Source organism: Vulpes vulpes, chromosome 10 (genome assembly GCF_048418805.1).
Source record: "Vulpes vulpes isolate BD-2025 chromosome 10, VulVul3, whole genome shotgun sequence".
Taxonomy (NCBI): domain Eukaryota; kingdom Metazoa; phylum Chordata; class Mammalia; order Carnivora; family Canidae; genus Vulpes; species Vulpes vulpes.
The window spans coordinates 68,199,343-68,225,456 of record NC_132789.1 but is presented as its reverse complement, the minus strand read 5'-3'; the positions used below and the strand labels follow the sequence as shown (position 1 = coordinate 68,225,456).

The 26,114-nt window shown below is 35.8% G+C and overlaps 1 protein-coding gene across 12 annotated transcripts in view; it reads left to right on the top strand.

The window, feature by feature from the left end:
- The window catches only part of ATP2B1 (ATPase plasma membrane Ca2+ transporting 1), a 129,855-nt gene extending 104,121 nt beyond the window's left edge, over nt 1–25,734 (top strand). For 5 of the 12 annotated variants that reach the window (XM_072724554.1, XM_072724555.1, XM_072724556.1 and 2 more), the window contains exons 13-22: nt 2,188–2,367; nt 3,042–3,129; nt 3,501–3,607; nt 9,841–10,032; nt 10,273–10,486; nt 10,934–11,145; nt 14,907–15,014; nt 16,978–17,160; nt 17,574–17,660; nt 22,455–25,734. In XM_072724554.1, the coding sequence (XP_072580655.1) occupies nt 2,188–2,367; nt 3,042–3,129; nt 3,501–3,607; nt 9,841–10,032; nt 10,273–10,486; nt 10,934–11,145; nt 14,907–15,014; nt 16,978–17,160; nt 17,574–17,660; nt 22,455–22,766 (1,683 nt within the window). In that variant the 3' untranslated portion in view covers nt 22,767–25,734. Of the gene's footprint in view, nt 1–2,187; nt 2,368–3,041; nt 3,130–3,500; nt 3,608–9,840; nt 10,033–10,272; nt 10,487–10,933; nt 11,146–14,906; nt 15,015–16,977; nt 17,161–17,573; nt 17,728–20,277; nt 20,350–22,454 lie in introns of those variants that run through there. The other 7 variants (XM_072724561.1, XM_072724562.1, XM_025992215.2 and 4 more) reach the window with 4 other exon arrangements.
- Nucleotides 25,735–26,114: the final 380 nt, after the last annotated feature.

Here is a 26,114-nt window from a genome sequence, read left to right as displayed (position 1 = left end):
TGATGAAATATCCAGGTGGGTAATGTTTACCAACTTTTGGTCAAAGGGAAACCAAAGTTTTATACATTGATTTATGGCTTAACTCCTACCTAAATGTGGTATTAAATCAGGGTGTCTACAACTTTGTCCTTTGGAAAATAGATTGCTGTTATCATTGAGGTTGATGGAGAGTTTCATCTTTTTTAAAACATGAAAGTGGCACTTAATTTTTTTTTTTTAGTATCACAAAATGAGGTGGGTATTTTGAAACTAAAGTGAGACAGTGTAATATAAAGCAGCTTTCTCTGAGTGGGTATTCTGGACTATGCATTTCTGATATAGAGGATTTTGATTAATTAGATATCTAGAATAAATCCAACTTTATTGCATATGCATAGGTACTTGAACAAGATAATTGACTTCTCTTCAATTTCTTATCTGTAAAAATGGAAGTGGTTTGTGAACTTTGTGCGGTGGTATTTGGTATGGTTAGTGAGCCATTAATAAATGTTAATTTGCCCTTCTTAAATATTACTTGTCACATGGTTTTAACCTGAGACCAGTTTCTCCCAATTATTCATTGTCCCCCTTTTCCACATGATCTCAGGATACCGCCCAATCAGTGAGTGCTTGGGTGAACAATTTTGGGTTACTTTTTATCTCATGAGGTAACAGAGCATATATTCCATTTATACAGCAAACTGATGTTTTCAAAATTGAATACTGATTTTTCTTTTTAAGTAATAGAAGTGTGTGCTATGTGAAGACACAGTTTTGTCTAGATAGGCCATGAAAGCTGCTTGCAGAGACATTACAGTTAAACTGTATTTACAGTAGCAGTCATAAACCATCCACCTGCAAGACCAAATTTAGCCTTCAGTCAGATTTTCCTTGGACCATGTGGGGGTGTGTGTGTGTATGTGTGTTTAAAGCATTATATATTTGAGAGAGTGTACACAAATGTAGGTTTCTGCTTTCTCTTCAAGTGGTAGGTTCTGTCAACATTGGATGTCTGTTCTACCATAAAGTAAAGGCTAAAGCCAAATAGCTCTCAGTAGGCATTAGTCTTGGGTTTGTAACTGTCAGTGTTTCTCTCATTTATGTTATAGGAATTTGCATTTGCATCTTTGGCTCGAAAGGAATCAGTATGGAGTTCCTGGTTAGGGAAGAATCGGGAGTATTTTCTAGGCAAAGGGAATCATGAGAAGCGGAGACACAAACAGTATATAGATGATTCATCCATCAAGTTGTGTAGTAGAGAAAATTTTTAGATAAATCTAGAAAACTTCTGAGGTTCAAGTGTGATACTCTATTATACTAAGAACTTTGCAGTTTATAGTGTAACAGTAGAGGAATCATGTATTTTTAAGAAGACCTATTAGAAAAATAATTCTGTCATTAAGTACATCAGATGTTTTACAGGAGGAACATAAGGACAGGGATACCACTTACAAAACCATTTCTGTAGAAACAACCAGCAGAGGAGACAAGGCACAGGGTAGGTTTAAGGTAGAATCCATGGGACTCCTTGCCCTTTAAAGATGAATAGGGTAAGAGAGATGAATGAGGTCAGGTGGCCCTTAGGTTTTCTGTTAGGTTTTCAAAAACATCATCCTTTTTGGACATCCAGATTCCACTATCCACTACTCTGATGGAATTAGGAATGCAGCCCTCGCAGTGAGGTGGGACAAAATGTAGTTTTGAAAACTATTAGCACATACATGACATTTAAAGGTACAAGAATAAGAAAAGACATCCTTAGAAGATAAGATGTCAGTGGAAGAGAAGAGAGGAGGGTTAAATGAGCCACTCACAACCCTAAAGAATGCACCAACATTTTACTGTGGTGTGGTCTGGGCAGTAAAACCAGAAAGGTAGAAAGCCAGCCAGAAAAGAATTGCATGATGTTTGGGGAGGGGGGCACTTTAAAAAGCCCTCTACAAATAAATAATGCAAACAAATTAAATGGGATCTACAACTGAAAATGAAGCCTGGACTAGGACTGTGACAGTAAAAGAAAAGAGAAGAGATTATTGGGAGTAATTCAAGAAATACTGAGTATCTTGAGATGAAATTAAAATAGTTATTATGTGTGGGACTATGCAAGTCATGCATTACTACTTGTTCAATGGGATTTTTTTTTTTCCTTTGGAAGTACTAATTTTCTTTATAATATGATTTTTTTTTTTTTTTTTTTTAATAAACCAGGTACCAGATGCAATAAAGAAATGTCAGAGGGCTGGAATTACTGTGCGGATGGTCACCGGTGATAATATTAATACTGCACGGGCGATTGCTACCAAATGTGGTATTTTACATCCCGGGGAAGATTTTCTATGCCTAGAAGGTAAAGATTTCAACCGAAGAATACGAAATGAAAAAGGAGAGGTAAGGGTTTCTTTAGGTTTTATTTATGTTGCTATATGTTTCATGTATTAGGAATCTCACTCAACAAATAGCATTAAATAGGCACTATGTTAGGCATCACACGTGAAGAAATGTGGCCTACATCTAAGAAGCAAGAACACTAACATTTTAGGAAGTGAAAGAGACTAGTGATAAATTTATCCTAAAGGGACTGAGCACTCCCCTTCCTCCCCCCAGTCTAGGTCAATTTCAGAAGTATAATACAAATAAGTATGAGAGGAAGAGTTTGAAAAGGCTGTTAGATAGAACATATTTTAGGGCACTCAAATGCTGTACTTTTTATACTATGTTAAGGAGTTTTTATTTTCATAGGCAGTGGTAAGATTTTTAAAATTTGATCTTATAATGATATGTATATACAGTAGTGGTAGTCAACCTTGAGTATGCATTAAAGTAACCTAGAGAGCCTTTTAGAAACATTGATTGCTAGGTCCCCAACCCAAAGGATTTGAGAAGATGATAGGCTTGGGGCCTTGCTATAAAAAATGTGCATTTCTGACAAGTTCCCTCAAGTTGCTGATGGTGCTGGTCTGTTAACCACGCTGTTGAGAACTGCTGATACATATGCCAGATAGCTAATTTGGGAATTATAAAACTAGGTTTGGGTACATTATAACTTTCACAAACATTTATAGATTGAGCAAGAGCGGATAGACAAGATTTGGCCAAAGCTTCGAGTACTTGCAAGATCATCTCCTACTGACAAACATACACTGGTTAAAGGTGAGTAGATTTTCCAGTTACCTCACAATCTGTTGATACAGAAATGTGTTCTGTTTCCTAAAGCAGTATTAGATTGAGAATAATAGATTGAATCTTGGATATTATCTTTTCCAATAAAACTGAAATACATTTCCTTTTGATACCTTCAGTGAACTGTGATTATCTTCATTAAAACAGGATATTGCTCCTAATGTAACCTTAGTTTCTGGACTGGGTCCTTGTCCAACATCTCAGCAGTTTTCATTTCTCTATATTTGTTTGTTTGTTTTTAACCTCAAGTCTGTAAAACTGGCTGGTCAAGGTACTCTGCAGAATCACCTTATTAATTACAGGTGATATTTTTACAGCACAAATATTTACTTTTGTTTCAGGTATAATTGACAGCACTGTGTCAGAACAACGCCAGGTTGTAGCTGTAACTGGTGATGGTACAAATGATGGCCCAGCCCTAAAGAAAGCTGATGTTGGATTTGCAATGGTAGGAACCTAACTAACATTTTTAAGTATTCAGCTGTAATTTTCTGGCTGAGTTGTTTGTTGCTAGATTGCTATTGATTTTTTTTTTAATTTTTATTTATTTACTTATTTTTGAGCTTGATGGAGAGAGCATGAGTGTGGACAGGGGCAAGGGAGAGAGAGAGGGAAAAGCAGACTCCCACTGAGGGTGGAGCCTGACACAGAGACTTGATTCAAGGACCCTGAGATCATGACCAGGGCCAAAGTGAGGCACTTTAACTGACTGAGGCACCCAGGCGCCTTGTATACACTGTCCCCCAAAATTTGAGTGAAAATATCTGCGCCTAAACTGGCGTATAAGTCTGAGTAGCTTGTAACCACGTTCATTTTGTGCAGTGAAATCTGGCTAGAAGATGACTCTGAAAGAACTATAGCATCATCATTTGCCTTGTACTCCACAAAATATTTAAGTATCTGTCATCTGATCTGAACTTACACAGTGGTCTTCTTAAGCAGGAGACAGGCTTTGAACAATTAGAAAGTATTTGTCTTTGTGTGTGTATGTGTGTGTAAGTTAAAAATATAATTGAGAATTTTCCCTTCAACTGCAAACATCTGTTAAGAGTAACTGGGTGTCATTATTTCATATATAATAGCTCTAATCCTATTTGGATTGGAAAAAATCTGCTTCCCACCCCCCAGATTCTTCAATTTATATTTGATTATTTAAAGTGCTAGAAAATTTCAGCATTTCATTATTATATTTTTATACTCTAGCCATAGTATGGGTGAAGTATTTAAAATTTATAACTGAAATACATATGCTACATAAATATTTAATGATTGAAATTAGGTTGTTTTATATCTCTGAATCGATTTCCTGAAGCTTTTCAGTGTTGGAATGAATCTTTGTACTTTCGGTGCCATAGAAAATTTAAGTATTCTCTTTAAGTTTTTGAAACTACAAGTCCGTAATCACAATTCTCAAATCTAAAAATCTGAAAACTGAAATTTCTTTCTAAATTTGCGATAGACTCATTTGACTCCAAAACTTATTCTGAACAGATATGAGGAAGTTATTTGTCCCACTTAAACATTCAAAGCCATTATATAGATAATAATATGTTTTTATGGGATACTAACCCCCTCTGGGAAAGCTTTTGATGGAAGATAAGTGCCTCATTATCTTTGTAAAATATAGGAAACTTGAATTCTGAAACGTAGTCCTGCCCCACAGATTTCAGAGACCAGAATATTTATGTGTACCAGTGTTTATCTGTATGATTTGTCCCCCTGATATTGTGACTGCTAAAATAGGAGTTTAGGAGAACCATCACCATGGTGGCAGCTTTCAACAGGCATGAGAGAGATGGAAAGAGGAAATTATGTGGGTGAACTGCCCTCAGCCAATAGCTGTGAACCCAGAGATCCCCACCCTACCCTATTCCAGGCTCATTATGGTTGGCAGCACATTTGTCTGAACTTCTGAAGACTTGTGAAAAGTAGCTGAAGGGAGAAAGGAATATTTAAATACTGTTCCTTTGGCTGTGGGCAAATAGGATCATTGTTCACTTTAGGAACACAAAATCACTCTCTGCTGCTCTTGAGCATTTAGCAGGACTCTCCCTTTCATCAGGACAGCTGACCAGGAAGGCATTTACATACAGTGCATTTTTAAAAATAAAAAGCTTTCTTCCCAAAATTTCAGTGTTTAAGGCAGATGCTAAGGGCTTTCAGTACATACAGGTTAATACAGTATTACAAATAGGAACACAGTACAGTGGCTGCTTTGTTTCTTTTTTTTTTTTTTTTTTTTTAAGATTTTATTTATTCATGAGAGAGAGGCAGAGACACAGGCAGAGGGAGAAGCAGGCTCCATGCAGGGAGCCTGACGTGGGACTCGATCCTGGGTCTCCAGGATCACACGCTGGGCCAAAGGCAGCACTAAACTGCTGGGCCACTGGGGCTGCCCTGCTTTGTTTCATTTTTAAGTCCTAAGGTTTTAGGTCCATTTTACCACCTTTTTTTTTTTTTTTTTAAGCACATCAAAAATCTCAATCTGTTTTAAAAGACAGAGAAAGAATAATTGAACTTCAAAGTACTTTTGTTCAGTCAAGCTTGAGTTTACTCTGTGTATTTATTCAGTTTTTCAATTTCATATTCTAAAACTGAATGACAAAATTAAGATTTACAAAAAGACTCTAATATTAAGTACATTACTAGCTTGCAAAGAGCTCTGGCTTTATCTCTATATAGCCACTCTCCATAAATTCCTTTCAATTGCAAGCCTCTATGGTACATTTAAAATATGATTATATTATTGTATTACATTATTCTTATCAAAATTCAGTAAACCATAACATGCAGATATTTCTGTCTTCAAAGCCTAAATGCCATGATGGATTTTTATAACCAAATACATCTTTGGTAGTAAACTCTTCCCTGAGGTAATTAAAATACTATCTTTTTAAATTTTGGATCAATAAAGGGTTTGTTTATTCTCCAAACACTAAGAAGCTGTTTTCAGTCAGTATTCCGGTCCAGAGACATAGAAGTGAGTAGTTGTCTTCTGAAGGCTCAGCATGCAGAGAAATAAATAATCAGAGTGTAGTGGCAGGCCAGTGCTGCCAAACAAGACAGTGCAGCAAGGATGAAGACTGCCTGGAGGGACTGGGAAAGGTTTTCTGAGAGAAGTGCCATTTGGGTTGAGGGATGGGGAAGAGGAGATGCAGAAGTACAGCCCAGAGCCCCTTGGGACCTATAAGAAGTTGAACTTGTCCTCTTGGAGGGGAATGGACTACGAAGCAGGGAGGATTGACAAGTGGCACCTGCAAGGGCCTCGAATACTAAGATAAGGACTTTGTTCTTTCATCCATAGAGCAGCCCTTCCCAAGCAGGCTTCCGGTGGAATAAAAGAAGTTTAGAGACTCACATGGCAGCACATAGCTCAGGGAAGCTAATAAAAAAAGCTATTTAACTTTTTCTGATGGAAGTTCCCCAAACTTACTTGACAATGGAACTCATTTTTATTTGGACACCAATTAACATCTCAAAATTACTTTTTAAATTTTGAAGGATTTTGAACAAGGAAGTAATGAGATTTGCATTTGAAAAAGACAGGGAATGATTAGAGACAGGAAAACCTGTGAGGCTTAGATGTGTCAAGTACGTTGCACATTAAAAGTAAAATATTCCGATTAGAAGCTAGAGGCTACAATTTTAAATTAAGATTGTTCCCTCATTGAATATTTTTGAAAAAAGCTTGATTTGAACTCTGTTTTGGTGTTTATCAAAACAGTAAATGCATTTAAAGAGTCAAATCATTTTTATAAGATTTACTGCTTAAGTCCCCTACCACATATTATTTCTCTCGGTTCATTTTTTTGACAAAAGGAAACCAACTGTTTTATCTGTTTGTTTCCCTTAATTATTTGCCCCTATATATCGACATGACATGATGGTGCTTTTTTTGTTTGTTGGTTGGTTTAATACAAAGCACTTGCTATTGACTTCTCACTAAAGAAGATAAGGATTTAGCACACCGGGCATACACCACTGTCACCTCCATAATGTGCACTTGCACACCACCTGTCCTGTCCTCCTCCACCCGAATTCGATCATGATTTCGGATAGACCAGTATACAGTCCTTATTGTGACTGTAGATGCTGTTCTCAGCTGAACCGTGTAGTCTGCCATAATGACTCTTACTTCCTTGAAGTAGTCTCTATAAATTCTTTCTCATTCATGTTTTAAATCTGTTTTGTTTTAGTTTTAAATCCGTTGTGCTTTTTTAAATTTGTTCACTTTTGTGCTTAGTTCTCCTGTGTACTTAATGCTGACTCATCACCAAATCCTCCATTCTTTATGTTAGAATCACCTGGCACTTTTTAAATTTTTACCTTCTTAGATATACCTCTCCCAGATCTTCCAACATGTTTGAATGTGGATTCTTTGCTAGGCCTGCTACTAGCTGTCTTGTTTTTTTCCTCCGTACCTGAGGATTTCCTTTTTCTCTCTCATGTCGGACCTGGTATTTCCTGGACTCGATGTCATCGTCTGTTTTGGTTTACTCCCTCATGGAGTAACACTGTCTTCTCCAGTAGCTTCCTAAGAAAAAAAAGTCATGAGAGTTAAACTTTTTCATAACTTTTATGACTGAACTCTCTCCCCTTTTCTCACTCTTGATTCTTAATCTGACTTGATATAAAAGTCTAGTTTGAAAATCATTTTTTCGCTCAGAATTTTGAATTCATTCCTCCCTTATTGTCACATACCATTCTGAATTTTGAACCTCTCTGTTTCTGGAGATATATACGTCTCTCCTTAGTCCCCAGTCTTCTGAAATGTAATGATGGTTTCTTGCAGAACAACTTTCTACTGTGAAATAAACTCATATTCAACATTGTGAAATTGTTTTTAATTTCCAAGAGTTATTTTTGGATCTGTTTTTTGTTCTTGTTTTAGCATCCTATTCATGTTTCATTGATGTATCTTTTACCTCTTTAAGGTTTTGACTTTTTTAAATAAGCTTTTGTCTCTGCAGAGTCCATGTTTCTATTTGCCTTTTGTTTTAGTCTGTCTTTAAGGTTAGCCTTTCCTCAGATGTCAGGTGATTGATTCTTGGTTGTCTATGCTTATTTAGCAGCAGGAAGCTAGAAAGCCTTGGGCCTGTGGGTAGGATTTGTTAACCAGAAGCTTCTCAGTAAAGTGATCTGGCTTGGCTGTTTTAGTTCCTTTAGTGTACCTTGAGTAGCAGTATTTTTAGGTTGTTTCTCTTCAGATGATCAGATTTCCCAGAAAAGAATCTTCAAATCTGCTACGTGGAGGACACTCCTGAATACCAATGTTCTGAGGAACAAGTAGAGAAAAGAGAGTGGTGGTCTCAACACTCAATTAAACAGTTGCTCTCAACCCCCTATACTCAGCGGGGCTTGGTACCTCCCGCCTGGACCTTCTTTGTCATACCCTCTCAGATAGGTTAGCAGGCAGTCTTCTGACAGGCCAGAAGGCATGGCAAATTGCCACTTGGTTGCATGGACTTGGGAAGAGGCCTTGATCTACTTGCCGTTTCTTTTAATTTTGTTATTAACATATCACACATGTACAGAAAAGTGACTAAGTCACAAATGCACAACTAAATGGATTATCACAAGTGAGCAGACCTGTTCAGTGCAAGGCAAGAAATAGAGTATTACCTGTACCCGCAGATGCTTCAATCACACTGTCTTCTAATCATTGCCCTGTCTGTCTGCACACATAACTAGGGTTCTGAAGATGACTTTTGTCTCTTCTTAAACTGTGAACATAAAAATCTTGTATTATGTGTTTTGAGTTCAGCATCCTTTATTCATCATTATGCGTATGAGGTTCATCTGTGTTGTCTGTAGCCATAGTTCACTTGTTTTTTTTATCAATCCACAACTTATTAATGCATCCCATTCTACTCTTGGTGGACATAGTTCTTAGTTTGAACCTTCGGGGTTCTTTTTCAGTGTCTTTGGTAGACTTTAAAGAAATGCTTCTGTTTTTATTCACACCTTCAACCCTCCTTCCAGTGCTGCTGCCAAGTACTGAGCCTTATACAGGAGAGTTCTGTTGTACAAAAAAAAAAAAAAAGTTAATTCTCTGCTTTCCCCACTGTTGGCTTAGGATTCAGCTCTCTGGGGTCTGCCAACCTTCTTACTATTTGGTTATCTCCTTTCCAGCCTCTTAAGATTTCCCATAGGGGTGTGCCTGGGTGGCTCAGTGGTTGAGTGTCTGCCTTTCGCTCAGGGCGTGATCCCGGGGTCCTGGGATTGAGTCCCCACATCGGGCTCCTCATGGGGAGCCTGCTTCTCCCTCCGCCTATGTCTCTGCCTCTCTCTGTGTCTCTCATGAATAAATAAATAAATAATCTTTAAAAAAAACTAAAAAAATATTTCCTTACAGTATCTCCTTTCCCACTAAGTCTGATTTTGAGTTTTTACTTCTTGTGTGACATTTGGGAGGAACTTGGGATGATGCCTATGTTCATTCCTTCTTTTTTAAACCCAGTTTGAATTTTATTTTCAGTACCTTATTCTTTGATTTTTGCTTAGATGAAATATCTTTCTGAGAGATCTCTTGGAATAACTATTATCTTCTTTTACAGTAAATTTTAAGTCATTGGTTATTAAGTATAAGGGTAAATTTTGGTTTATTGTACACCACCCTTTCAGATGTTTAAAAGTTATGTTTTAAATATTTACTCTAATCCACAGAATTTTTTTTAATAGGGTATCGCTGGAACTGATGTAGCTAAAGAAGCATCTGATATTATTCTCACAGACGACAACTTTACAAGCATTGTTAAGGCAGTTATGTGGGGACGAAATGTGTATGACAGCATCTCAAAATTTCTTCAGTTCCAGCTCACTGTTAACGTGGTAGCCGTGATAGTTGCTTTCACGGGTGCCTGTATTACTCAAGTAGGTTCACAGTTTTTCTATTAAAACATACTTGTTTTTAAAGCAAAAGTGTGTGCATAATCTTCTGTTTTAAAGTACTTAAATATTTGAATAACCTGAAGCTTATTAATATTGTAGGTTAATTAATATGAAAATGTAATCCTGTTCTGTTCTTTAAGTTTTTAAATACAAAAGGCTTCCTGAGAATTGCTGAGTCCCTGAATAGTTGTGAATGTCTATTAGGAAACCTATCTTTTCTAGGATTCACCGCTCAAGGCTGTGCAGATGCTGTGGGTAAACCTCATAATGGATACGCTCGCTTCCCTGGCTCTGGCAACTGAACCCCCCACTGAATCTCTCTTGCTTCGGAAGCCTTATGGTAGAAATAAGCCTCTCATCTCACGCACGATGATGAAGAATATTTTGGGTCATGCATTCTATCAACTTGTAGTAGTCTTTACACTCTTATTTGCTGGTAAGAATTCAATGCCTGATAAAGCTTCGGTGGTTTTTGTTCCAAGCTAATATAATCCCAGATGTTTTAATGTTACAAATTCTTCAGGAACATAAGTTGTTCTGTTTGCCTGTTTATCTTTACTTTATCCTCTTTGTCAGTGGATGATGCTTAGGGAAGAACTATGATAAATAGTGGGAGAAAATAAAGAGAGCCTGATTTTATTTTATTTAATTTTTTTTGTCCTGGCTCCACCATAACTTAAATATCAGAATTTTGGGGTTTCGGTGTCCACATCTATAAAATAAGAGAGTTGTACAAGATAACCCCAGGTTTCTTCCAACTTTCCCTATGCTGTCATTTGAGATCAAATAAAGGTTTGGCTAGGTTATATTATTGCATACTTTTCTTAAAATGTTAAATTATTTTGTATGATAACTACAGAATAGTAATTTTTCATTCTTTCAGGAGAAAAGTTTTTCGATATTGATAGTGGAAGAAATGCTCCTTTGCATGCTCCTCCTTCAGAACATTATACTATTGTTTTTAATACCTTTGTGCTGATGCAACTTTTCAACGAAATAAATGCCCGGAAAATTCACGGTGAAAGAAATGTGTTCGAAGGAATCTTTAATAATGCCATCTTCTGCACAATTGTTTTAGGCACTTTTGTGGTACAGGTGGGTAATTGGAAAAGATAGTTTCAAATTTGATTATTATGTAGGAAATATTAGATAAACAGGTAGCTTATTCCAGAAATTGCTTGACTGCTATATGTGTGGGGCTTCTTTGTATTGTCTTAGTGACGCCTAAATAAAGAGTTGTAAATATCCTATCTCAAGTGGAAATATGCTCTATCCTGAAATTCCACATATGAGCAGAGCATATTAGCTAATACTATGTTAATTGCACTACTGATTCTGTGGTTGTGGTACTTTACACATAATCTATTACTGATCATTCTATGTCATTATCAAAACTATTATAATTTTAATGTTATTTAAGGTAAATCTTACTGTTTCCTGGTTTCTGGTCTAGCTAGAGTGATCACTTAATTGCTTCTAGCAATTGATAGTAATTGTATGTCTGTGGTTGAGTTTATTAAATAATAGTACTTGAAATGAATATTCTAAATTTCACATGATTCTGAATGCTGCTTCCTGATTTGGTATGTGCCAGTTTTTTATTTTATTATACAGTTGACCCTTGAACAACATGGGATAGGGGCACCAAACACACCCTCTCCCTACCCAGCCCACCCACATAATGGAAAATCTGAATATAACTTTTGAACTCCCCCAAAACTCTAATAGCCTACTCTTGACCAGAAGCCTTACAATAACATAGTGAACACATATTTTGCATGTATTATGTGTTATATACATTGTATTCTTAGAATAATGTAAGCTAGAGAAAAAAATGTTACTGAGAAATCATAAGAAGAAAATACATTTACAGTACTGTACTGTGTTTACTGAAAAAGATTTGTATAAGTGGACCTGTGGGATTAAAACCCTATTGTTCATGGGTCACCTATACCGGCAAAACAAAAAGATTTAAAATTAAACAGTGAGCTTTTTCAAAGAAGGAATCAGACAGTGATGGAGCTTGTTTCAAAATGAAGATGAAGAATTTTAAACAGTTTATTCAGCCACAGCTTGTGTACTCTAGGTGCCAAAACCCTAGACTTAATTGTTCTGTAATAATTGTTCCTGTTTTAGCTTTCAGTTTCCATAAACTTTAGGAGAAATGTTGCTTACTTGTAACAAGAATTTTCTGGAAGCATTTTATTCAGGTTCATAAAAAATCATTGTTCGTGACAAGCTAAAATTTTAGCTTTTACTTGCTATAAAATTGGATTTATCTTATCTTTTTAATATATGAGGATTGCAGAAAATTTAACTGCCTATCTCTATCAAGCAAATCTGGTAACTTGATTTCCAACAAAGATTGATATACCCCAAACAGTTTAATGTGAAGTATCATCCTTCAATGCCTTATAAATAAGCCAGTACTACTCAAAGTGTGGTCTGTGGACCCTACTGGTCCATTTATTACCAGTTCACAGTGAGATAAGGAGCATGTGTCAGAATATAAATCAGCTGTTTCATTAATCACACAGTATTTCAGCAGAGGGTTTTTCTGTATTGTTGCCGGGGGGTTTTGTCTATGGTAGTAGTAGCAGTGGTACTGCTGTGCAAATGGTGCATCGATTTGTACTCTAGTGCCTGTTCTTTATCTTCTTATCATGGATCAACACTCTGAATAGCACTTTTGTAGACAGTTTCAGCTGGGTAGGAAAACATGGCCCTTGATTTACACATGTCTCATTTTGTTTGTTTCTAGAACTGTCTAGCCAAAATCTTGATTGTAGAACAAAGGTACCTGAAGGGCTTTGCCTTATAAGTTGTATTAAATTTAGCTTCTTTTTATTTACTGGTTCATTTTTGTTCTTAGCTTTTTTTTTTTGACAGATCACGAAGTGCATAATCCTTAATTCTTTGTAAATATTTTATCTCTCTTCTACTTTGTAGCAGTTAACACAGAATAAGTTTTTTCAAAATAGCGTTTCATGAAACATTGATTCCTTCAGTTGCTCTTACATCCTCAGATAAGTATAGGAAATATTGCCTATTTCACTACTTGGCGTTTCTTAAAGCAATATAACATAATAGAACTTTAAGCTCAGGAGTCCCAGTCAGTCAGCTTGGGGTCAGATCATTGTCTTTTATTAATTGTGTGACCTTGACAGGGTGCAGTTTTTTCATCTGTGAAAGGGGGATACTAATATGAGGTCACATTGAAGAATTACTGAAGTGTTAAAAGAGACCATACCATGCACATGAAGCTCTGAGCTTACTCCGTGGAAGGGAAATACTCAAATGCCAGCTGCTTTTTCCCCCCCCCTTTCTTTCTCTCTCTCTTTCTTCTTCATCTTCTTATTTATTTATTTATTTTTTTTTGAATTAACAACTCAAAGGCTTTGGGCAATCCTGCAATTAGAAAACTTGTTGAATTGTTTAATGCAGCTACTTCTAAAGTTTAGAAGATAGCACCTAATTCAAGGCTCCCTCAGCACACATTTAAGAAATGCATCTGTGCAGTTACCCAATTCTGTAGTATCTTGTTGATCTAAGGTATATATTAAAGAGTAAGGTATATATTAACAACTAAGTGGAAACTTAGTCTCTTGTTCTCAGAAGTAAATGCCACAAGTAATTAGACAGTTTTATTCCTTACAACTGTAAAATGAAAAGATTATTATTTCTTACAAAACTGAAACAGTCCAGTCATATTAATAGTTGTTTATTTGCCCAGCATCTTGATAGGCTTTTCACATCCTTATTCTACCAAAAGATAAAGTTTAAATTAAATTAAAATAAGAAAAGGAAAACGTTTACGCAAATAGATGTTGTGAAATATTTCAGGCTTATATTCTTGGTTTACCAAAGAAAATTATTTTAGTTTAATATCTTAAAATCTGGGCAAGACTGCCAAATTAGTTATAATTGACCAGTTGGGCTACTGAAAAAAACAGTTGGCAATCTACCTAAACAAGTATACAATCTTGACTTTAAAGAACAGTGGAATTGACAAATACATACCACTTGAATTTGAAATCTAGTACAGCTACACAGAATGGAGTTCATAACTTAAAAAATTTTTAGATGTCAATACCGAATTGATTGTCTTTAACTTCAATATTAGGCAGCTACTGACTGCCATATCAAAGAGAAGCTTGTCAAACTCACAAGAAGATGAATATTGATATTTAGTTCTTAATATTCCTATATATGGTTTTAGGTCCTTGAAGATAAGAGAAACGTAAGCACTATATTAATGATTTTATTTATGCAGATCATTGGACTTCTATTTATAAGAGAGAGCAAATTTCTGAGGGTGTGTACCACCTTAGTAAGCACCATATTTCATAGAACTTTGCAAATTGCTTGTCCACTGTAATGATTCCTATTTGTCCTAACATCTAAGTGTGAACTAAGAATGAACAGCTGTGTAGGAGGAAACCAAGGAAGATGGAATATTATGTTCACTTTTCATAATACATGGTCTTTTCCACAAAAGTATACTATCTCTTGTGGGAAAGGCATAAATTGTTCAAAGAATTCTACTAAATACAAGGGAATGTAGTTACTTGGATCATATCGGAAACAGTATAAAATTAACTTCCTGATCAGGAGATTTTTTAAAGTTTTTATAAACCTAATTTAAACATTAAATGTACATTTAAAATTTTGAGCAGAGATTTCAATTTCTTTTCATTTGTCTTATTTTCAGCTGTGAATATGTTAATACACGTCACCATCGGGATAATCGTTATTCAGCTTGAGTTTTAAAGGATACAAATTTGGGTAATTTTTGAAGTGTATGAGTTGTAAAGTTTAAAAGATTTAAATAAATTTACTCTTGATTATTCCTCCAGATAATAATTGTGCAGTTTGGTGGAAAACCTTTCAGTTGTTCAGAACTTTCAATAGAACAGTGGCTATGGTCAATATTCCTAGGAATGGGGACGTTACTCTGGGGCCAGGTAAAAAGTTCATCATTTTTTGTTCAAACCTAAAGTGATTTTTTTTTTTTAATTATTTTTAAGTTTCCGTGTGTGTTTTCCTTAATTCTGTTACTTAATTTAAGTGGTTGCCATTCTGGGTCGAGAAAAGGCATTCACAGATATAGGTTTTTTTTAATGTAGTATTTGTTTTCATATGTTGTTTGTTATGGTTATGCCTATGTAATAAAACACTTTAAATTTCGTACATAGTTTTTAAATTTGATTTTTTGAATGAGTTTTATAGCAGTTATTAAGAGGATGCATTTATAACTGGTTAAGATGCTGGTATCTGTATTTTTTGCTCTATGACCTATTTCTGTACTTTCAAAGTAAATAATTTTACAAAAATATTACAATATTATATACTTAAGACTTTGCATCATTTTGTTATGTAATTTAATCCAAAATATAACTAGGAGAAAAAGCTTGAGTTTCAGTTCACTTAAAGGAATGTTTCCATAAAAATTGTGGTATCTGGATAAATGAGCCACAAAGTGACATTTTCAATTCTTTGGATTGATTGGCTTTGACAATAGATATATAAAATACAATGCCTGAAAAATGAGATGTATGTCATGTTTGGTAAAGGCCAATGACTTAGAAAGGCATGTCATTAGTTTAAAAAGATAAGTGGTGATGGTATGTGCACCGTTCAAGTCTGTTACCATTAGTGTAAAAGTAACTGATAGTCTGTACTAATATTTTCATAAATGAAAATTAACATGTTATAGTGTGTAACTGGTGTGGGCTGATGTATTGTCATTTGCAAGTCAGTCTAAGCAAACATCCAGGTTTTACTGAAACCTCATCTTTACGTGCCTTTCTCTCCTTTTTCTTAATTGTGTTTCTAAGTTCTGAGGTTTCTCTTAACTTCTGTTGCATTACTCGTTAGTAGAGATCTTCTCGCAAGAATTAGGATCCATCCTTGGGCCACCTTTCTTTATTGATGACCATTGTGTTTATTTCATAATATTCCCTCATAGGCAAAACAGAACCCCACAACCTCCAAAAACCTCTGGCTAATTTCAGGGAGAAGAAATTGAGTACAGCCAGTACACCCAATGGGGATCAAATGGGGATCAGTTCCTGACTTTGGTTGACATTGTCTATTGATTTTATGTGTGCCACAGTAGAAGGAGCACTGGTTTTCATTGTCAGGCAACCTTAGGTTTTTTGTGTCTGAATCTGTTCCCCCTCTGAAATGAGGTTGGTTGGTCAAGAAGGTCTTGAAGCAGATCTGATTCTGATTCTGACTGTGCCTGTTTTCCTCCAAGAAGCCTGACTTCCTGAAGGAGTGGCTGTTAACACTTACAAGTTAATACATACTTATTACTATTTTATTATTACTACTTTTTGTGCTCTTTTGTGTTTCCTGGGGCACCTGTTCCTGTTTGGTGTCATTATCAGTCACTTTTAATCCAGTTTTAAAGAGTTTCATTTCATAAAAATAAATACATTTAATAAGCAAAAACTATTTTCATTTTAACCTTGAAGATGTTCTGGATTTTGGCATGTTTTTTTCTCATTGAACTCTTTCAGCAGTAATGAAAAATGAACTTGTTTTGCATCCAGTAAGACCACCTGCTATTTTTGTTTTATTTGAAATCAGTATAATTAATGTGAGTTTAAGTTCATATATATCTCAGAGCATGTTTGTATATTTTACTGTCTTAAATTTTTACTTAAAATATGAAAGCTGTAATCAGGTTATTTCCACTCAGGAAAACTTCTTACCATTCCAGCTTAGATCTTTTCTGTAGCTAAGAAAAGAACATACTATTTTTTGTTCTAAGAAGGGAAGCCTGACGGACAGGATCTCATTGCTTTGTCGGTGACGATAGTTGGCCTCACATGCAACTTCTTATGCCTTTTGTATTACGGTTGATTGGTTTAATTTTGCTCGGTTTTGATTTATTTCTAAGTTCTTTCCCCTGTGTTGTAGCTTATTTCAACAATTCCAACTAGCCGTTTAAAATTCCTAAAAGAAGCTGGCCATGGAACACAAAAGGAAGAAATCCCAGAGGAGGAGCTCGCAGAGGATGTGGAAGAGATTGACCATGCTGAAAGGGAACTGCGGCGCGGCCAGATCTTATGGTTTAGAGGTCTGAACAGAATCCAAACTCAGGTATGGGCCTGGTAGAGAGGTAGGCGCGGTGATGGGAGTGGGGGAGGCGGGGGGGGGGGGGGGGGGGTAGGGCAAAGGCTCTGGGACCTGGGGAGGAGGTTTGAATGCGCTCCTTAACTTCCTTTCTAGCCTTCCCAACCCACAAAACTTACTCTTTTGAGAAATAATACTGGTGCCTGGAATGAGTGAAAGTTTTAACTGATGGTGAAGGAATGTGTCTATATGCCCCTCAGCTCCTTTTTTCCTAGCTTTTTCCCCCCTCCTTCATCTCAAAATGCTCCTCTTGCCTATTTATCTGCTCTGTAAAAAGTGCCTTTTTCTTTACTTTTATATGTTGATAGATGGAATGGTCCTTTCTCTTGTTCTCTCTCTCTCTTGCTGAGCAAGCTGTCACAATCTCTGATTCCTTGCAGATGGATGTAGTGAATGCTTTCCAGAGTGGAAGTTCCATTCAGGGGGCTCTAAGGCGGCAACCCTCCATCGCCAGCCAGCATCATGATGTAACAAATATTTCTACCCCTACACATGTAGTGTTTTCCTCTTCTACTGCTTCTACTACTGTGGGGTGTGAGTGTGTGTTCCTAAGTGCATGAAATTAACATTTCCTACTTCACACACCTAACGTTTCTCATTTTCTCCTTAATGTTTAAATTCATTGTTCAGGCTTTTCATAAAGCTTTCTTTTCGTAAAGTGGATTGAGACTTCAAAGTGTTGTCGTTGTTGTTGTTTTATTTCTTAGAGGGCTAGATAACAGGTGGAACAATTGCAACCAAAGATTAGATATGAAATCTGTGAGCTTGTCTCTATGCTAACTCTGACAGTTAATATGGGGAATAGAATTGTAGCTTAGAATTTGTAAAACTACTATAAATTTTTGAGTATATGCCTTTAAACATGTTCATACTGCATGATTTCCAAAAGCATGTGATTTAAAAACTTAACAGAACCAAGAAATTACATTTTTAAAGCTAAAAATGAATCTAACATTTTGACTTGTTCCGTTTGCAAAAGTTAAGTTAGTACTGTGAAGAAAAGATCTCAGTGTATAGCCAGTTGTTTGCCTTCTTAGCCTAGACTTCGTGGCCTTGCTTTGAATTTATAGATTTTATTTATTTATTTATTTTTGAGAATGGGTCCCTGTGTAAGCTTCAGAGTTCTGTGGTGTTTATGGGTTTTTTTTTTTTTCATTTATATAATCAATTTAATTTAAAATTGCAGCCTACATAAGAAATGTTCTATTAAGTTTTCCAAGAAGTAGGGAAAGTGTACCATTGATTAATTCTTAAACCATTAAATGTCATCATTTCTGTTAATTGACTAGAATAATAACATTTTCTTTCAGGTTCTTGGTAAATGGCCATTCCCCAAAAGCCTTTTAACAACTCTTGTCATCCTTACTATGCAGTATAGTCTTTACTTCAACTGGGTTCTCAGAATGTTGGAGGCACTAAAGATCTAAACCCACCCCATCCTTGAGCCCATCCCTCAAATCAGCTGAAATAGCGATGCTTAATCTTGTATTTAGGCAGAGACCTGTCTTTGCCATTTGGTCCCCTGCCAATTTAAGGATGAGGAAACATGAGAAAATTGGGGAGAGAATGGACTGAAGAAGAAAATAATCCTATGTTAAGGAGGACAGCTCACTCGGTGCCTGTTTGTTCACCGTTTGCTTAAGTAATTTCCATTTGTCATTTTTGACAGTATTGTAAAACAGGCAGAACAGGAATGATCCCATTTTGCAGGTGCGAAAACTGGCTTGAAGTTGAAATGACTTGCCCATGGCTAATAAGCAGAAGCAACATGATGTAGAGCAAAAGAGTGGACAAGTCCTCTAAGGACAAAAACGATTCTGTTAAGTTAGACAGGATGTTAAATTTACATACATGAACAGATAGGAATCTTTCTCTTAAAAATCACCCTGGTTCTGCACCTGCCTAAATGAAATGGTGTATGTAAATTGCCTGGCATTCTGCCTAGGGACGGCTAATGTCAGTTCCCTCCGTCCGTCCCTCCCTGTATCTATGGATTTCACGTCATTCCTAGCTCTTGAGGGCTTATTATCACTCATCCTCTCATCCCCTGCTATTAATTAATGTTTCTTTAGTTTTGATCTGTAAACACTGGTAAAAGGCCTGCCTGATGCCAAAGCTGTGCTAGAAGCTCCAAACTTTGGGGTCTAGTATAGGAAGCAAACAAGTAGTTGCAAATTTCTACATGGTAATGAAGCATGGACTATTATAACAGAGTCCAAGACTCTGGGAAGTCAGGAAAAGTAACCTGAAGGAAGGAACTCCTGAGCTGATCTTTGATAGAAACTTACCAGTTGAGGAAAGCAGGCCTCAGTGACAGGTACTAAAAGTAGTATCAGGTGTTGAGGAGACTGGAGTGGAAGGTGGGGTACGTAGGTGTCTCTATATCCCATAAGAGGGAGGTAAAACAAGACTTCATCCTGAAAGACTCCCTCAAAATTTTATATTTAAAAAATTTCAAAGTAGAGCCAGGTGGAAAGATGAATGCATGAATACCCTTCACCTGGATTTACCACTTCATAGTAGTTTATGATGCCTGCTTTATCTGTCTGTGTGTGTGTGTGTGTGTGTGTGTACACATATATACACATACATTAGTATATACATTTTTTCTGTACCATTTGAAAGTGACAGATATCCTGACATTTGACCTCTTAATACTTAAGCACATACCTCCTAAAAAGAACTATATAATCGTACTGTGTTATCACATCCAAGAAATTTAACATTGATATCATTCTGTCCTATACAGTCCCTATTTGGATTTCTCCAGTTGCCCTCAAAATGTCCTATATTATAGCATATTTGATCCATCTTCTGTTTATTTATTCATTCATTCATTCATTCATTCATTCATTCATTCATTTGAAGAAACCAGGCCAATTGTCTCATCCTACATTCTGGATCTATTTGTTTCCTTAGGATTATTAGCTTTGTGTTAAATTTTCTAGACAAATTTATCTCGTAGGTGGTATATATTCATTCTTATTATTTTAGCAAAATTTTGAATGATTGAGTTCATTTGGAGGATGTCACATGACCTTAGATATGCTATCTTTACTATATTTCTGTATAATTGTGTTCCAGACTTTACATTAAATATCAGACCTACTGATGGCCCCTCCTGAATCAGAATCTGCAGTTTAACAAGATCCCCAGGTGCTTTGCATGCTCATTGAAGTGTGACAAGCCCTGATATGACATTGATACTTGTAAACTAACAGTGTTTTAAGTTTGTCCATGGATTAACTAACTAATGAATATCCCGTAACAACCCTGTAAGGTGCTATTGTTATTTCCCATTTTATAGTTGAGGAAATTGTTTGTTTAGGATTCCTCAGCTAGCAGGTGGCAGAGCTGGGATTCACACCCAGACCTCTAACCTTTCTTCCCCACGTCACCATGCTGTAGCTAAGTGAGCAAGAAGCAAAGCAGCCTACAGCAGACGGGGCTTGGTAAATGCGGGAAGACAGCTTTGAGGAGAGACAATGTTTTGATCAGAACTGAGCATATGTTGTTGCAAATGGGAGAACTGCCTCCTGCTTAAGGCTGAATGATATTTCCTTGCAGTATATACGCCACATTTTCTTTATCTGTTCATCTGTCAGTGGACACTTAGGTTGTTTCTGTATCTTGGCTGTTTATAATGCTGCAAGGAATAAAGGAGTACAAGTACTGCATCAAGATCCTGATTTTAATCCTCTGGGTAAATTCCCAGAACTGAGGGCCTGAAGTAGTCAGACCCCTAGAAATGGAGCGTGGATTGGTGGTTAGGGTGGGGAGAACTGGGGGAGCATTCGTCCTGGGCATGAAGTTTTAGCTCATGCAAGACCGGTAAGTTCTGGAGGTGCCATGTGTAGCAAGCAGGGTGACTTCAGGTGACAGTACAGTACTTTGGTCCCTGAAACTTGCTAAGAGGGTGGAATCCTAACCATTCTTTCCGCACACACACGAATGATGACTGTGTGTGCTGATGAATTCTGTTAGTTAGCTTGACTGTCCTGGTTATCTCATAGTGCATAGGGGTATATCAGTCATCAACGCGTACATCTTCGATGTATACGATCTTTAAAAAGTGGGCATAAATAAATGTTACCTTTTTAAAAAAAATACATTTGAATGTCCATTTGAAGAAATGTATTAAGTTTTCATTATTCTATGAGATGATTTTGGTGACTTTTTTTTTTCCTGGAATGTCATAAATAATTAGTGATTTAACACTGAGTAAATGATGTCTTCATTACTAAACAGGATTCATTAAAATCCATGCAAAAGCAAACGTTATGTTGGGATAGTGAGTAGATGCTCAACTATTTGGATTTTGTCCTTCTTCTTTGTTTTGAAAGTCTGTAATGACACTGGGTTAATAAGACCTAAAGTCAATGTGTGCAGCCATGTCTTTGAGTTAATTACCCATTAATTAACCTCTTTGTATGTATACAGTAGACTTCTAAGAACGGGGGCTAGTTGTTGAGCTATATGGGGGCAAAAATACCAAAAAACCTTGTGTTTTTGCCAAATTGACAGAAGAAGCCCAGAGGGTTTTGGTTTTGCTTTGTTTTAAATCTGTTCTTCCCAGTGAACTGTAGTATATTAGGTGATTTAAGTTTTAATGGTTATAGAGAAAAACACTAATGCTTTATAGACAAATGGCATATACTCAAATATTTATAGCTGTTTAATGGCATTTTATAGATATTTATTTGGGTTTTGTCTTTTTTTAAATCTTTTTAATTACGGGAATAATAGTGGGGTAGATGTGAGTTCATTGTGGCATTCAGCTTATATTTGCTTGGCTTTTTTCATAGTTGGTGACACCCTAATTCCTAGCATGATAAATAGTAACCCTCTGTGCTTGACTTTGTTTAACTTACTTGAATTGTTTTCAAAAATTACATTTTTTTTATTTTAAAAATCAGCTAAAGCTTGTGTATGATTAAGTTTTTGCTTTGTTTGTTTTTGTTTTCTTAGGGAAAAAAAGTCCTATAAAATGGCTATTAAATTTTTAGCCAGTGACAATGAGATTTTCTCAATATTACTTAGAATTCTGTAACTCTCAATTCTTAGAGTATGTGGTTTTGTTGTTCTGTAGTGTCCTACTAAAATATTCATTTTTTTTACAGTGTATTGCAAGTTCCACTGCATTACATGCAAATATGATTCACTCATACCTAGCTGTTTGTGGATTCAAACTCATAAATGAACCATTTTTAAATTAAGCTAATAGTATACTGACATCTTTCTGTGTTTTCTGATATTTACAGATTCGAGTGGTGAATGCATTTCGTAGTTCTTTATATGAAGGGTTAGAAAAACCGGAATCAAGAAGTTCGATTCACAACTTTATGACACATCCTGAGTTTAGGATAGAAGATTCAGAGCCTCATATCCCCCTAATTGATGACACTGATGCTGAAGATGATGCTCCTACAAAACGTAACTCCAGTCCTCCACCCTCTCCCAACAAAAATAACAATGCTGTTGACAGCGGGATTCACCTTACAATAGAAATGAACAAGTCTGCTACCTCTTCATCCCCAGGAAGCCCACTACATAGTTTGGAAACATCACTCTGATTGTAAGCTGAATGTTAACACACTAGCTGCATTGTAAAGAAACAAATTGAAACTGGGTCTTTTCACATATTGTGATGGACAAGATCGTATTCTTGTCTTTGGACTTCAAACAGAAGACACACTTGTACGAATGTAGATTTATTTTTTTAAAAAAAAAAAAGCAAAGCTTTCTGCCAGACTGAGGGTGCTTTTTGGGGGGTGGGAGAAATGAACTGACAGATAAACAGTAACTCAGCATATGCTGACCTGTGGATCATCAGTAGTACCTAAGAATGGTCCTGAACAGTGTATTAGCAGAGATTTAGTTTATCTCAATCCTTGATGGGAGAGGGGGAGGAGTACAGCTGGGCAAGCAAGCAAAGAGCCCTGGATCATTGAATTGATACTTTAATTTCTGCTGTTGGCTGTTAATAATTTGGATTATTTATGTTTATAAATGATACAGATCTGTTTACAAGGTTTGTAGATACTTTTTTTGTTCCTGTTCATAGATGGGAAGCTTCCTTATAACTGATGCAGAGAAAAATTAGTCCTTCAAATACTGCTGTATTTTCAGGAAAACAAAAAGGGGTGTTTCTATTGAAACTGTACTAAATTTTTGCCTACAATTTACCTTGTTAAATATTGTAGATAAATTGCTAATACTAATAGCCAAATAGATAACACTAATGCTTTGTTTAAAAAAAACCAAAAAAAAAACAAAACAAAACAAAACAAAAAAAACATGAGCAGTGGTGTTTAATGAAGTTATGGCATCTGTCCTAATTAGTTTCTTAAATACATTTACTACTTAATGGTTTTGAAACAACTGTTTAATTTTTAAAATTTTTGAAAACTTGCTAATAACCTTTGTTCAGAATTTAGTAGACTGTTTAATGTGGGACATAACTACATAATGAAAGATGCTTGAAATGCTTTTGTTATTTCAGGCAAATCAAATTAAATCAAACTATCCAACTATAAGAGAACCTTAGTCCTTTTTGTTTTTGTCTAAACATGTTAGCTCAGTGATGTCTTGGTGAACTGTGAGTGAACTGTATTGATTTTTCTAATAAATCCTTAGAAATCTTCATACAGCATGAGGGCTGTTGGCATTTTGAAAAAGGTTAACAGGTAGAAGCGTACATGTTTTCCTTTTGTTTTTGAAACTTGTTTGTAAACATAAATATGCCCTTTTATTAAATAAATACACGGCAAAGTTTTTTTAAAAAAGAAATTTCAGCTTCTTCACTTAATTCTGCATATATCGTGCATCAGTCTGTTCTCTTTAACCACAATTGGAATAAATTTCAAGATGGTAACAGCCCCATGAAATACTGCTTTAATTCCCCCGGTGGCAAGTCTAATAGAATCATGTTAAGAAAATCATTGCAATTTCACCATTTGACATATTCTTCATAGAATTTGGTTTTTCTAAAATAGTCTCACAGTCTCAAAAAAAAAATAATGATGATCACCATTATCTTTGGTACATTTATTTTAATTTATAAGTGGCCAAATAACAAATTAGGTAAAGTGAGATTATACGAAAAGGTGGAAAAGGTCCTAAAATGTGTATATTTAGATATAAATAATTAACCATATGCTGGAATGCCCATCTCTAAGCCAATTGGGTTATTGAAGTCTTTGTTTCTCTCTTTTGTCGAACTTCTCCCCCTTTTTGCCTCTGTCTTTACCTTTTAGGAACTGGCATTGTGTTAGGGCCCAGATTTCACCGGTATACGATCCTCAGGCTGATACTAAGTTTACGAGGACTACCACATCTGAGCATGCTGACCTAGCAAAGAAACGTTTAGTCGATGGTGCTTGATATTTTTGGTGGGTGGGGGAAAATCTTTTTCTCTCCATCAGTCCTTTGCAGTAATCCTCTGCAAGTCTTAGAAACACATTGGCTCTGTCAGCATTTGTAATTGTACATTTATTCATCAGGTATTTATAGCGAAATCATACTGTAAAAAGAGGTAGCATGATATGCTGGAAAGCATACAAGGCTAGGAGTCACGACCTGGTTTCTAGTCTTGGTTTTGCCATTAACGTGCTGCATGACCTTGGGAAAATCATTTACCCTAAATGAGGGTGGTGGACTAGACTATCTTGAAGAACCCTTTCAACTCTAAAAATTGACCCTAGCAACTGGAGAGCCTACAAGGCATAGGGAATAGAGAAAAGGGAAATGTTTTCAGTTTTCTTTTTTATTTTGGTTATGCTTAAATATGAATGTAATTTCCAAAAGATTTAGACGTGCATGTGCTTTGGAGGATTTGTATTGAGCTTTTACAGTATTCATTTTTCAACTCAAGGCAATGGCTTTTTACACCAACTCTAATCCATAAACGGGTCTTACGACATCCATGAAGTAGTAGCAAGACATGCTTAGTGTGTATTTCTCTCTTTGAGACACTGTAATTTCTACCAGAAATTTCCAGAGCATTATGTAAGTAGAAAAAAATGCAAGCAAGCTGTTAAAGATCTTGGATCCCATTATATAGTATGTATAGCTGAAATCAGCATCTGTAATTCAATCACTTTTTCTCTTTTATCCTCTAACCAAAAAATTGTTTAATTTTGCATCCCAAATGTTTTTAATCTTTGTATATTTTTTAAAAATCCTTTTCTCCTCATCATTGCCTTTTTTGTGGTTGTAAATAGACTTACTTGCACTTTGAAGATGAGTTACTCCTTGTCATCTTACAAATATGTGATATGGTAATTTTCATAACAGATGTCAGTTTTGAACCAAGAAATGGTGATTTGTTTATAAGAAAAAAAACTGGCTTCATTTCTGTGAAATTGCTCTTTGAAAATTTCTTTTTACACGTGTAAGCCAACTGAGATACCGTGACGGTGTTGATTTCTTTCAATGATGCTTACCATCTATTTTAGCCACTGAGCCTTTTATTATTTGTCTATTTGTAAAGTTTATTTGTCTTAACTCATTTAATAAATATACTGTTTATCTGTTTCTGAATGGGGACTGAACTTTTTGAATATTGAAATTGATCAGAACATCATATTTTGGAATTACTTTTTTCTACTTGAAATTTTAAAAATCTGGTTGATGAAAATTCTATAATGTACTTGAAATGTTATGGTTGTGTTACAGTGAATCGGTGTTCTAACACGCATGATCTTGCCCCTAGACCAAAAGTGGGTATCTTGTCCTTACTCTCCTACCCATACTCTTTGATCTGTACAGCAATATTAGGTCATTTCTACTACAGTCTTAACGAGCATGTAATGTTTTGGTCTTAGAAAAGATGAGTTTTTCACAAGAACTGTTACAACTTCTTTTTTCATTAAATGATCCAAACTTGTCAATAGCAATTTTCTGAACTCTGTGGTGACAAA